Raw genomic sequence first — 13,404 nt, 5'->3', positions numbered from 1 at the left:
ACACCGTCTGTGTGGATGGGGCCATGTCCACACTGGTGAACACCGTCTGTGTGAAAACCTGTTCTCAGCCTTTAGATCCACATCCAGGAGTGGGGTTTCCAGGTTGCCTGCCAACCTAAGGTCCAGCTTTTCACTGTTCCCACAGTGCTTGCCCCTCTGCCTCACCTGCATGCGGCCCCTTCATATAACTCTTGAGCACGGAGCAGTCTTTAGATGCTGAGCAGTGAGAGGAGTGTCTGAGGAGCTTCACAGTGTCTGAGGAGGCAAAGGTTCCAGCAGTGACCAGAAGGGAAGCCCAAGGGGGGGGGGGTACAGGAGGCTGACACAGAACAGCCCTGACCAGAGCAGAGTGGCCAGTGATAGCTTTGGCCTCAATGGAGAATGAAGGGATTTGGGGGTTCTGTTTGGGCTCTGGGTTTCAATTCATCCCACCCCCATACTGACCACTCAGAGAGCCCGGAATGAGTAGGGGCAATGCTTACAGCCTATGGGTAAGACGGTCTCAACACTCACTGGGGCAGCGCTGATGTGAAGGTGGGAGCTCCCAGATGTGGGCTCAGCAGACCTACAGAACACAGCTAGATGGACAACAGCGGATATGCTGGGGAAGCTTTGGTGCTTTCTAGGGCAGGCCGACCGATGCATTATTGATGGATGTTCTGCAGAGTTAGCATGCCGGGCTGCAGGGAGGTGAGTGAAAGCCCTGGGGATGGCTGCTTTCTAGTTGTCTTCCTCCTCTCAAACTTGAAAACGGTTAAATCACTTTCTTAATGAATTCACTGCAGCTGCATTGCTGACACAACTCCAGAGGCACCTGCCCTGTTCTCTGTACCCAGTGGGAACTGGGGAGGGGGTGCCACAGGAAAGCAATTGGCCAGTAGGTGTGACCCTGAACACAGCATGCCCACTGTACCCAGCACCTCCTTCTAGTTCCATGGAGGGATAATACAGGGGCAGAGATTACCAAACTGAGACCCACCTGGGCTCAGAGGCAGGCAGAAGACCCTAGAGTCCGGCTGGCCTGCTTCTTCTGAGTCCTAGTATTTCTCCCATCTTGCAGGACCAGCTTCCCTCCCAGGGTCCTGCAGTCCACAAGCGAGTTCAGCTCCCCCTCTAGTGGCAGGCTGATGTACACACACATGCACACTACACACATATGCAGAGACCTACAGGTGTGTACACACATGAATACACACATACACATGCACACAGGTTACACACATTCCTACATGTCCACAGGCATTGGTGTGCACGCACACACATGCAAACACATGTTCATGTTAATAAGCATATGCTTCTATGTTTCTGTTTATCTTTATCCAATGCCACATGCGGCAGCAGTGCTCAGCTTGGCCCATGATCTATCCCTCTCCAGCTGACAGGTTGGCTGTGTCTGGGACAAAGAGAGGAACAGGAAGGGATCTAGGAAGGGGTGAGAGGGGAGGAAAGGAAGAACAGATGGAGAGAAGGGAAGAATGGGTATAGGAGGGGTAGATGAGGGATGGACAGAGGAATTCTGTGATCTGTCTGCTGCCTGTAACTTTTCTGGAGCCAATGTATGGAACTCACACACACTTCTCTGTGTCACAAGGTGGGACCTGCCCTTTTCTAACCTTTTAGGAGGGCAGAACTGGAGATTGAACCCATTTTGAGTTCCCAGTGGTGCCAGTGAGAGGTGACAGGGTCCTCACAGAGCTGCACCCTCCCTGGACTAGTCAAAGGCTGCCATCCCCACAGCATGATACCCTCTGGTCAGCAGAGTGGTCAGTGCCTCTGCCTCAGTGCAGGCAGTGAGCAGGGGAGGGTCACGTGACTCCCTCAGAGCATGACGTGGCACACCATCGTCCTTTGCTCGCCTTTCAGAGAGCACAGCTGCATCCAGCTGCTCCCCTCTCCTCCATGTGGAACTGGAGACCCACACTGCTGTGTCCTGCCACGTGCTAACCTGGCTTTCCTTCCCCATCCAGTCCTAGCCTTCTGTTCAGCTCTGCTCCCACAGTGACATCCCTTAGCCTGGCCTTTCATCTGCAGACTGTCCACTCTGAAGATGGTGCAGCTTCCTCTGAACCCTGACCTGCCCCGTCTGCCTCAACACCGAAACTGACTGTGCCCACTGAGATACAAATACGGTTGCCCTCCTTCTCCCACAGCCGCCTACCACAAGGCAACAGCAGGTTCCACAGACCCAGGAAGTCCCAGGCAGCCCATGCCAAGGGTGACCCCACTGAGGAAGCCTCCATTCCCCATCTACCAAACCCAAACTGACCCATTGTCTTTCCCCTCCAGAAAGTCCAGCAGTACACAGTCATCGTCCAGGCCACTGACATGGAAGGAAACCTTAACTACGGTCTCTCGAACACAGCCACTGCCATCATCACGGTGACAGACGTAAATGACAACCCTCCGGAATTCACCACGAGCACAGTGAGTACCGTACATCCTCGCAGAGAGACAACCCCAAACTGCAACCTCCCTCTAGGTGGTGGGGGAAGAGCTGGATGGACCATGGGTAGCAAATACTGCTGCACAGATGACTGACCGAGAGGGACACTGGGCCAGCCATCTCTGCTGGGAAAGAATGGCCTAGCCTGTCCAGTGGAGAGATGGCCCTAAGGGCCTGGTAAGCCCCAGGATTAAGTGGCTGGCTGATACCTTGCTGAGATAAAGCTCTGGAGAAGGTGGCCTTCCAGGCTGTCACATGTTTAGGGAGGCCGTGTGACTGTGCAGTGTGTACTTGCTTGCCAGATGCCCAGCTGGGCCCTGGCTATGGGCATGTGTGTCTTTGATGCAAAGATCCCCTTCCTACCTTGGTCCTCAGCAGACAGTGGCTGGCCCCGTGTGGTTCCCACCCCCAGACAAGGAAATTGGTAAAGACTGGGCTAGACCCTGGACACTGGAACCTTAGAAGTCAAGGACTCTTACTGAGCATACAAGTATCCACCCAGCCATGGAATAGAAAGTCCACTGTGAGCCTCCAGCCATGGGTCTGAGGAACAGACCCTGCCCCGCCCTGGGAGAGAAGATTCTGGAGACGAAACTGTAAATCGCATGACCCCGATCTCCCCTAGCATCCACCTCCATGGCACCCAAGTCCACGAACGGGTGAACAGTTCTGTGACCCAAGTGGTCCCCGCCCCTCCGTGAACCACAGTCCAGCCCAGCCCTGAAGAAATAGCAGGCTGCAGGTGTCTGGCCAGGATGTGCAGAGGGAAAGGTCAGAAGGTCACTTTCCGACTGAAGAGGGCCATGTGTCCTTAATAGTAACAAGGACTTTACCAGGCACACGGGTGAACACTCTCATCAGGCCCCAACCAGTGAATAACAGAGACCCCGTGATGGGCCAGGACGTGGGGCTCAGGCCCAAGGCCCACAGGAAGCAGCTGGGACTGAATCCTGAAAGTGGCTGCCACGTGGAGATGAGAGAGAAGAAACCCGTTTGCCTAAGGTGAAGGCGCCTAGAAGGCTGGCGCCCGGGCAGGAGCATGACCACGACCACCACCCCGCCCCAACCCCGAGTCCTAGTCTCTTGGATCATAGCACCATCTAGTGGCCAAACAGTAGATGGCACCAACAGGCGCTGCTCAGGACCCCTGCAGACAGCGTGAGTCCTATCCCTCACCACAACCAACAGGGCAGGAGAAGGGAATAATAGAGGGTTTAGCCAGCTGCTGGGAAGAGAGAGCCAGGCTACAGGGAGAGCCACCGACCCTACAAAGTGACATCCGTGGCACAACCAGCCTTCTGCCCTAGACAGGCTTCTAGAGGGTGGGCATGGTGGTCAGAGCTCAGCTTGGCAACTGCCTTCGGTGACAGTGCCCGGGCCCACACTGGCGCCACTCCTGGTCTAGACCATGCTTTGATGCAGCTACTGCAGAAGGGCAGGGAACATACCCAGGGTGGCCTTGTCAGGGGCAGAGCCAGTACAACTGTCCACAGACACAAACCCGCTTGTCTCGTGATAAAACACCATGACCAAACACAACGTGGGGAGGAAAGGGTTAATTTAGCTCACACATTCTGATCGCCACTGCAGATTCACAGTTTCTGCCCAAGGGAAGTGAACCTGGAGGCAGGAACTGAAGCAAAGACAATGGGGGAATGCTGTTTACTGGCTTGCTCAGTTTGCTTTCTTGGAGCACCCAAGACCACCAGTCAAGGGGTGGTCCCCAGAATAGATTGGACCCTCCAATATCAGCCATTAATCAAGAAAATGACCTACAGACTTGCCTACAGGTAATATGATGGAAGTGTTCCCTCAAATGAGGTTCTTTCCAAATAACTCTAGCTTGTGTTAAGTTAGGGGGAAAAATCAGGACAACGCTCCTAAGCCAGGCATCAATGCTGTGGGACCCCAGGATAATCACAGGGTGCTCAGACTCTAAGTCAGGGCTACATCCCTATGCCCATTCCAGACTGCTGGAGTACAGATACGGGGGTGCAGGAACGACACAGCTCTCCTGACATCGGCGCCCCCTCTTACCTTCAGAAAGCAGCCTTGGAACAATATGGTCACCATAAGAAGCAGGCCAGAGGGAAGTCACAAGAGTTCAGCTTTGGGTTCATCCCCAGCAGAGGAGACGGAACACCACAGTGGCCGGAGGGGTTTTGAGGCGCATGCCTGCGGGAGGAGGGTTTCATCAAAGACTGAGGACATTGGCAGGAGCATCAAAGGGCAGTGTATGACGCTCAGGGACCCAGCCTGCCTCCCAGTCCTGCACAAGCCCAGTTCTCCACATCTGGACACATGGTCCATGCCCACTTTGCTCATTCCCAGAGCTCCGAGAAGTTATGCAGGTTGGAAAGGACGGGAGAGCCCACAGATACCATGCCTCAGAGATAGAGCCAGCAAGCCCTCCTCCTGTGGGAAGTGGATGAATCCTGTCTCAGACAACCTATGAGATCATACGGGGTCAGACTCAGCACGACCCAGGCTGGTAGCTCTGACTCCAGGTGAAGCCTCAGCTCTTGCTGTGCTGCTGCCTGGGCTCTAAAGCACAGCTCGAGGGTGACCATGGCCACAGTGAAAAAGCACTAACAGTCACTGGCTCCCAGTGCCCTCCCACGATAGCTCCTCGGGTGTTCCCCCACCTGACCTCAGCAGGAGGCACTCTGAGGATGGACCAGTTTCACCCAGCATCTGAGCTCTGTCTGGTCTGGACCACCACCTCCAATCTACCTGAACCTCATCTTCTCTCAGGTGCATCAGCCATGCTACAAACACCCCATGCCGTCTGTGAGAGGACAGAAGCTCTGGGGAGAGCAGTGCCTCTCTGTATGCTGGGACACAGAAGAAACCATTATGACCCCAGTTAGCACAGGTAGCCGGAGGGTCACAGCCAGAGGGCCACAGCTGGAGCACAATGGCACAAAGTTTATTTCAGGGGTTGGTCCTGCCTCCATGAAACCAATGAAGGAAGGTGGAGACTCCCACTTCCCTGGGACATGGAGGGCCAGCAGGGAGGGCAGTCTGAAGTCCCATGAATACAGAACACTTTTCCGCGCAAGCCCCACAGCTCATCTTCAGTGTGCCCTCCACAGACATACATACTTGGGCTCCAGCGGCCCTCATCAGGCCCCATCCAGATGAGTGGCAGGCAGGTGCCCCGGGACACAGTGGGAGTGTACAGGCAGGTTGGCCACACACCACACATGGGCTATTTTTGTGAAGCTTAATCAAGAACAATCAGGCAGAGCTGAAAAAGATGCAGGGACTTGCCAGCTCCAATTCCTATTCTTAAGTGTTAATTAAAAGTTATTTTTCTTCTTGCTCCTGTGCAACTGCAGTGCCCCCTGGAGGGCAAAGCCCATAGCTCGTTCAGGGCCACCCTGCCATCAGCACTCCCCTCCAGAGTGATGCAGGAGGTGAGAGCAGTCCTAGCCCAGCCCAGCCGTTAGCAGTAAAAGGCAGGTGCAGTCACCAAAGCTCTCTACACTGAACCTCCACTGGTAAAGAAGGAAGGCATAGCCACGCAGGCCCGGCCTATGCAGCCCGACTACAGTGGCGTTTGCTGTTTGCCTGTGCAAGGTGGTCGGTCCCCTCACAGGTATGAATGACGCTGCGTTAAATGACGGAAAGGAGGCAGTAACGTCATGGTATTCCCATAGGTCACCTCCCAGCAGGACAAGGGACAGAGCCCAGTAGGGCAGTGTCCATCTGAAGAGCCCTTGGCCAGGCTATGCTGTGCACATGGTGCTGGCTCTCTGTCACCATGACAATGAGGTCATTGGTGTACAACGAGGAAAAATCTATTTCAGCTCGTGTTTTCTGAGGTACTGTGGACCTGTGTTGGGGCCACAAAGTATGGGAGGTGGGGAGCATGAAGCAGAAGAAACTGCTCAATTGGTCTCCAGGAAACAAAGATAGACCGAAAGGGGTCAGGGTCTCCACAGCCCCTCAAGAGCACAACCCCGTGACCTGACTCCTTCCCACAACCCATACCTACCTGCTATGGTCTCTGCCCTGCCCCCAACACTGCTGCAGACTAGGGACCAAGTCTTCAACACCTGGGACCTCAAAGGATTCTTATCCAAATCAGAGCAGGAGCAGTGACCAAAGGCAGAAGGCTCACTCACCTGCCCAGAGATGACTTCCCCAGAGGCAGGAGTCCACTGAGCACAAGAGCCAAGAATCTGTGCCTGTAGATGCCAAAGGTTCTTCTAGAGGCACCTCCCCCAGTAACCTGGGGTATACATGTAACTGATACACCCTAACGCATGTGCCACTAGGGACTGATCTTCACAAGGGTACCACACAGGCTGGGTTAGGAAAGCTCCCAGCCTCATGCTGACACCTCCTCAGACAGGTATAGGTCGGGGCACTGGGGCTAAGGACATCAACATATACATTTATGGGACATGCAAAATGGATCAAAGACCTCAACATAAAGCCAGCCACACTGAACCTCATAGAAGAGAAAGTGGGATGTACCCTTGAACACATGGGCACAGGAGACCACTTCCTAAATATAACTCCAGCAGAACAGACACTGAGAGAAACAATTAGTAAATGGAACCTCCTGAAACTGAAAAGCTTCTATAAAGCAAAGAACACGGTCAACAAGACAAAACAACAGCCTACAGAATGGGATAAGATCTTCACTAATCCCACATCAGACAGAGGTCTGATCTCCAAAATATACAAAGAACTCAAGAAATTTGACATCAAAAGAACAAATAATCTAATAAAAAATGGAGTACAGATCTAAACAGAGAACTCACAACAGGGGAATCTAAAATGGCTGAAAGACACTTAAGGAAATGTTCAACATCCTTAGTCATCAGAGAAATGCAAATCAAAACAACTCTGAGATTCCATCTTACACGTGAAAGAATGGCCAAGATCAAAAACACTGATGACAACTTATGCTGGAGAGGTTGTGGGGAAAAGGGAACACTTCAGCATTGCTGGTGGGAATGCAAGCTGGTACAGCCCCTTTGGATGTCAGTGTGGCGATTTCTCAGAAAATTAGGAAACTTCCTCAAGACCCAGTAATAACACTTTTGTATATATATCCAAATTGTGCTACAAGGACATGTGCTCAACTATGTTCATAGCAGCATTGTTTGTCATATCCAGAACCTGGAAGCAACCTAAATGCCCCTCAATAGAAGAATGGATAAGGAAAATGTGGTACATTTACACAATGGAGTACTACAGAGCAGAAAAAATAATGACATCTTAAAATTTGCAGGCAAATGGATGGAGCTAGAAAACATCATTTTGAGTGAGGTAACCAAGACCAAGAAAAAATAAGGACACCTTAAAATTTGCAGGCAAATGGATGGAGCTAGAAAACATCATTTTGAGTGAGGTAACCCAGACCCAGAAAGACAATTATCACATGTACTCACTGATAAGTGGTTTTTAAACATAAAGCAAAGAAAACCAGCCTACAAATCACAATACCAGAGAACCTAGACAACAATGAGGACCCCCTAAGAGAGACTTACATGGATCTAATCTACATGGAAAGTAGAAAAGGACAAGATTTCCTGAGTAAATTGGGAGCATGGGGACCATGGGAGAGGGTTGCAGGGGAGGGGAGAGGAAGGGAGGGGAGCAGAGAAAAATGTAGAGCTCAATAAAATCAATAAGAAAAAAAAAACAATGTTGAATGATACCAATCTGTCTACTTTGGGAAACTTGGACTTTAAAATGTTATTTTAAATAAAAAAAATTAGGGGCCATGACTCAGCCTGCAACACTGCCCCCCAAGCCACTGTGATCTCCCTCAGAGGAAAGCTCCCCATATCCTGGTGCGTGGACACTCAGACGCTGCGGAAACCCTATTGCTGACTCAGAATGTGACAGGAGTGGGGGCTCTCACTGTGGAGGCCACCAGCCTCGCCCAGCCACACAGAGGAGCCGGGGAGCCCAGTGAGAAGTCAGACCGTGGACACATGTGCCCACGACTCGGGTCTTCTGTCCTCTCTGGGATTGCTTTGTGCCCCTCTGTGCTAAATGGCGAAGAGGAAGGTTTGAAAGTAGGCCCTCTGGAAGTGGCCTGTGCCAGCTCACTGTACCCCTAGCACTTCCTAGGGGACCCTCTGCAGTCTGGGGCCTCGCTGCTCCAGGGCAGCTCACAGAGCAGCCCTGGGGACACTGTAGGGACATCCTTTAGGATGGGCACGGTGGGTTCCCATCGGACCCTGAATTGACGAGACAGTTGTGCATCTTCCTAAGGTCAATCTCAAGACAGCAGAGAGTGTGACCTCAGAGCTGCTGAGAACAGAACCTAGAAGCCAGCCCCAGCAGTGGCCATGGCTGGCAGGGGACAAGGATTTCTAAGGCAGACGCACCCCTTCCCCCACTCCGAGTGGGGCTATGGGGTCTTCACAGGTGCACACTGCGACCTCACTGTACCTTAGCAGTAGAGAGGTGATCACTTCCGTGTTTAGTCACTGGCCACAGGAGCTGACCCCCAGCCACCTGGAGCAGTGACCTGATGGTGGCAGCAGCCAGGACATGCTTCTCTCAGAAACCTCTTGCAGCTGCCACGTAGACTCCTGCTTCCCCCACTCTCCATGCATCTTTCGCGCATGTGAGGAAAGCTGGGGTGTAGGAGGGGAGCCTGTGCCAGAGCTTGCATAGGTGAGGCTTGTTCTGGGGAGACGGGAGCAGATGGGAGCCTCTGGCCAGGGCACTCTGTCATCAGTCAATACCAGCTGACCCACCACTTAGGATACCTACTTCAGAGCAGTGACCCTGCTGCTCCCCAGCACCGGCTGGGTCCAGGGAGCCAGACCTCCAGGCTCTATGTGGGGCCCTAATGTTCTTTCTTACACTTCACAGTTTGCAGGAGAGGTCCCCGAGAACCGTGTGGAAACAGTAGTAGCCAATCTCACAGTACTGGACCGAGATCAGCCTCACTCACCCAACTGGAATGCAGTCTACCGAATCATCAGTGGGGACCCCTCGGGGCACTTCAGTGTCCGCACAGACCCTGTCACCAATGAGGGCATGGTCACCGTGGTGAAGGTGAGTGACTTTGGAGACAACCTCCACAGGGTCTCTCCTAGCTCAGGCTGGCCTCAAACTTGTGATCCTCCTGCCTCCACCTCTCACCCACCATTTTCCACTGGAAAGGAGAAACAGTAAAGTTTAGATTCTGGCCTCCGAGTCCTCGCTGGCCTTTTCTTCTGAACGAGAGTCTCCTTCATGTGAGGCCGTGCACACACCTTGTGGTACAGTGCTCGGAGAGCAGGAGGATGCGGTAAGACCCTCCCCTCTGCCTGGATTCTAGGACCCACCTCTCCAGGGTGTACTTGGGTCTCACTTTTGAGCCAAGAGTCATTGGGGAGAACGTGTCACCTTTGTGGGTATGCCCAGAACCCTAATTGAAACTTTCAGAACAAATTTCCTATTGTTTTCCACTTTACAGGTGTGTTTTATCTTACCTGCCTGTGGATTTTATTGGCCATAGTCTTTCTAGAAAGACTGATGTTTTAGGGCATCACATACCACTTGGTTCTATGTCCCGCAGGAACATGAGCCAATAAACACAGAGAGACCATTCCCTCCACAATTTTATGGAGCAGTTTGTTATAGCAAACTGGCCTGACCTCTGTCTGGCGCTTCCAGGAGGTGCTCCTGGCATTGGCAGTCACTGGTTATACTAAAGAAAGACCTTGTCACAGTGCAATACCAGCTTTGGGAGAGTGGTGGCACCTGGGGTTTAAGGGTCCCCAGGAGCCAAGACTAGGCCTGGGGAAAGCTCACTATTTCTGGCCTAAACACCCCCGTGAGACCTTTCAAGAGAGGGGTCCAGTCCAGGGACCCTATAGCCACAGGCCCTGTAAGTGCACCTGTACAGTGTCCAGCAACACAGTACAAACTGGGCAGAGATAGGGCAAGCAAGGGACCAGCCCATTCCCACGTGTACAGCTGACTTCACCAGCAATACCTGGGTCTAAGGAAGCAGAAGCACAGGCCTAGCCATGCCCCAGGACCCAGTGCCTGTTTCTAGAACCTGTGATTGTCCCAGCTGGCAGCAGGGTCTCTGTAGGTGTGACAGGGTTGAGAGTCTCTGGGTCAGCCCAGTGCAACCTCAGAGGTCTTTAAGAGAGGGAGCAGAAAAGTCAGAGAGTGTCTTAGTTGGGGTTCTGTTGCAGTGGTAAACACCATGACAGAAAGTAACTTGGGGAGGGAAGGGTATACTTCAGCTTACATGTCCCAAGCAGATCTATCACCGAGGGAAGTCAGAACAGGAACCCGGAGACAGGAGCTGATGTAGAGGCCGTGGAGGAGAGCTGCTTCCTGGCTTGTCCCCCGTAGCTTGCTCAGCCACTTTCTTACAGCACCTGCTCAGGGGTGGCCCCACCCCACCCACCGAGAGCTGGGCCCTCCCCCATGATTCACCCATCAGGAAAATGTAGCACAAGCCAGCTTAGTGGCTGCGTTTTTTTCAGTTGAGGTCTCCTAAAAGGACTCCAGCTCGTGTCAAGGTGACCTAACACCATCACAGAGAGAGAAGGGAGAGGCAGAGCCGGTGGAGGCAGGAAGCCACAGCTGGCTCTGGAGAGGTACTAGACCCCACACACCCTCTCCAGAGTGGAAACGTGAGGCGGGAGTCTCTGGAGGGAACTGGCCCTGCTGTTGAACTCTAACCCAGGCACAGACATTTTACGTCTAACCCCAGAACTGCATTCAGATTACGTTAAGTCTCCAACTGGGGACACAAAATTATTAACGAATACAAGGAAACGCTACATGAGTAAAGGGTTAAACACTGCTGCTTGGCTGGGCACTGTGAGGTTCTGAGACCTTCTCCCTACGTCTTCTGACCGACCTCAAGTTTGCAGTCTTCCTGTCTTCTGCCTCCTGAATGCAGGGTTTCAGGCGTGTAGCTGTGCCCAGCAGAAACAGTGTGGGGGTCAGGGAGACACAGGTGCTGCTCATGCCTGAGGCGGTCAGAGGACAACCTGCAGGAGTTGGTTCTCTCCTCCAGCCGTGTGGGTTCTGCCAGGCACACTCATCATCAGACGTGGCCGCAGATACCTTTTCTCACCCACCCATCTAACTCGCCCTAAAACCAAAGCCAACCTTTGGCCACCATTACTCTTGGCCCTTGGTTGTATTTGTTGAGCTTCCTGCGGCTGCAGTGACTCTCAAGACCCTCAGCACATCTGTCCCTGCAAGCCCACACAGTAATTGAGGAGTTGTTACTGAGAAGTCATGAAGTCAGGCATGGAGATACACACCTGTAATCTCAACACTTGGGAAGCCAAGGCCCATGCCCCAGAAGCCAGCCTCTGCCTCGTTAAGGCATGGGGCTGCTGGCTAGAGTTTCGTCCCAACCCTCCTCTCCTCATATTAGCCAGAACCCAGAATAAGCCAGAAACAAGAGTCTGATGTTGAGGGACAAGACTGGGCAGTGTGGATAGCCAGCCCCACGCCCACTCAGGAAGCCCCGGTTCACCTGTCCCTTCTTCCAGGCAGTGGACTACGAGCTGAATCGTGCCTTCATGCTGACCGTAATGGTGTCCAACCAGGCGCCCCTGGCCAGTGGGATCCAGATGTCTTTCCAGTCCACAGCAGGGGTGACCATCTCTGTCACTGATGTCAACGAGGCCCCCTACTTTCCCTCCAACCACAAACTGATCCGCCTGGAAGAGGGTGTGCCCACCGGCACTGCGCTCACCACTTTTTCCGCGGTGGACCCTGACCGGTTCATGCAGCAAGCTGTGAGGTGAGTCTTCAACGTGACCTGGCCTTGTCTGACCCTCAAAGTGGGGCCCAGTTCTCTGTGCTACACAAAGGAGTCCCACAATGCCCTAAGAAGCCCGAAAACCAGAAATCCCAGCAGAGAGAGGAAGGACAATGGATATCATGTCCAGACCTGAGGCACTGGCTTAGTCTAGGAGCAACCCACCCCAGGAAGTCACGAAATAGGATAACCTTGGGCATGGTAGGCACTGCCACCATGTCCAGGCTAAAAAGGGAGACAGGAGCTCTGGAGTCAGGGCAGGCCATAACTTCACTTAAGCAAGCCACTTACCTTCTCTATCCCTCAGAATACCCCCCCCCCGTAAAATGTAGATGATGAGAACACAGCCTCCTAGAGCCTTCTGGAAGCTGAGACCACCCACCACAGGGACACAGGCTCTGTTGTGGCCTGTCCTTCCCTGTGGGAGGGACACAGAGGGGCGTGAAACCTCCAGACACTCTGAGGGAACAGCAACGCCACTGTGCTATGATCCAGGATGCTGAGGCTGTGACCCTAGGATGCATGCAGGGCTGTCCGGATGAAGGGCACCGGGGCCCTCACCTTGCTTCTGGCTTCCTGCCTATAGGTACTCAAAGCTGTCTGATCCTGCCAACTGGCTGCACATCAACACATCCAATGGGCAGATCACCACGGCTGCGGTCCTGGACCGAGAGTCACTCTACACCAAGAACAATGTATACGAGGCCACCTTCCTGGCTGCTGACAATGGTGTGTCCCACTGTGACCCGTGTCCTGGGGTTATGGGCAGGGGAAGGGGTGGTGGTGAGGGGGGCCAGCGGCACCCAGAGGGAAGTCTGTGCAGGCAGCCATGAACTGGCAACTTTGTCAGTCAATGCTGCCCTCATCCTGCTCCCTTCCATCACCCAAACTTCAGTTACCCCACCTAAGAACCTGCTTACCCACTTGACCATGCTTCCACACCGTGTTCCCACGGTCCTTCATTCATGGCTAGTCATCAGGGTAGTCAGGAACCTGGGAATGCAATGGCGGGTGGCTGCCCTGGCTTCTCAGCTTTCCCACCTATATCTGAGTGATGACAACAGATCTGCCGTTCTCCACACTGTTAGCTGGCATCCTACCCAGGAAAGGCAAGAAGGTCTGTGTCCACCCTAGACCTGTGACGCTGAGTCAGAGCAGGGCTGAGAGCCCCGGGAGCAAGGGAGGGCACTGGGCAGGC

General features: G+C 53.3%; 1 protein-coding gene across 1 annotated transcript in view; it reads left to right on the top strand.

Annotated features, from left to right (window-relative positions):
- Nucleotides 1-13,404, top strand: part of Cdh4 (cadherin 4) — a 471,330-nt gene that overhangs the window by 448,477 nt on the left and 9,449 nt on the right. Inside the window, exons 7-10 of the mRNA XM_026787264.1 lie at nt 2,287-2,424; nt 9,293-9,478; nt 11,935-12,188; nt 12,793-12,935. Of these exons, the coding sequence (XP_026643065.1) occupies nt 2,287-2,424; nt 9,293-9,478; nt 11,935-12,188; nt 12,793-12,935 (721 nt within the window). The remainder of the gene's footprint in view (nt 1-2,286; nt 2,425-9,292; nt 9,479-11,934; nt 12,189-12,792; nt 12,936-13,404) is intronic.

The sequence above is a fragment of the Microtus ochrogaster genome, linkage group LG8 (assembly GCF_000317375.1).
Source record: "Microtus ochrogaster isolate Prairie Vole_2 linkage group LG8, MicOch1.0, whole genome shotgun sequence".
NCBI lineage: Eukaryota > Metazoa > Chordata > Mammalia > Rodentia > Cricetidae > Microtus > Microtus ochrogaster.
This window is presented reverse-complemented; position numbering and strand designations above follow the sequence as displayed.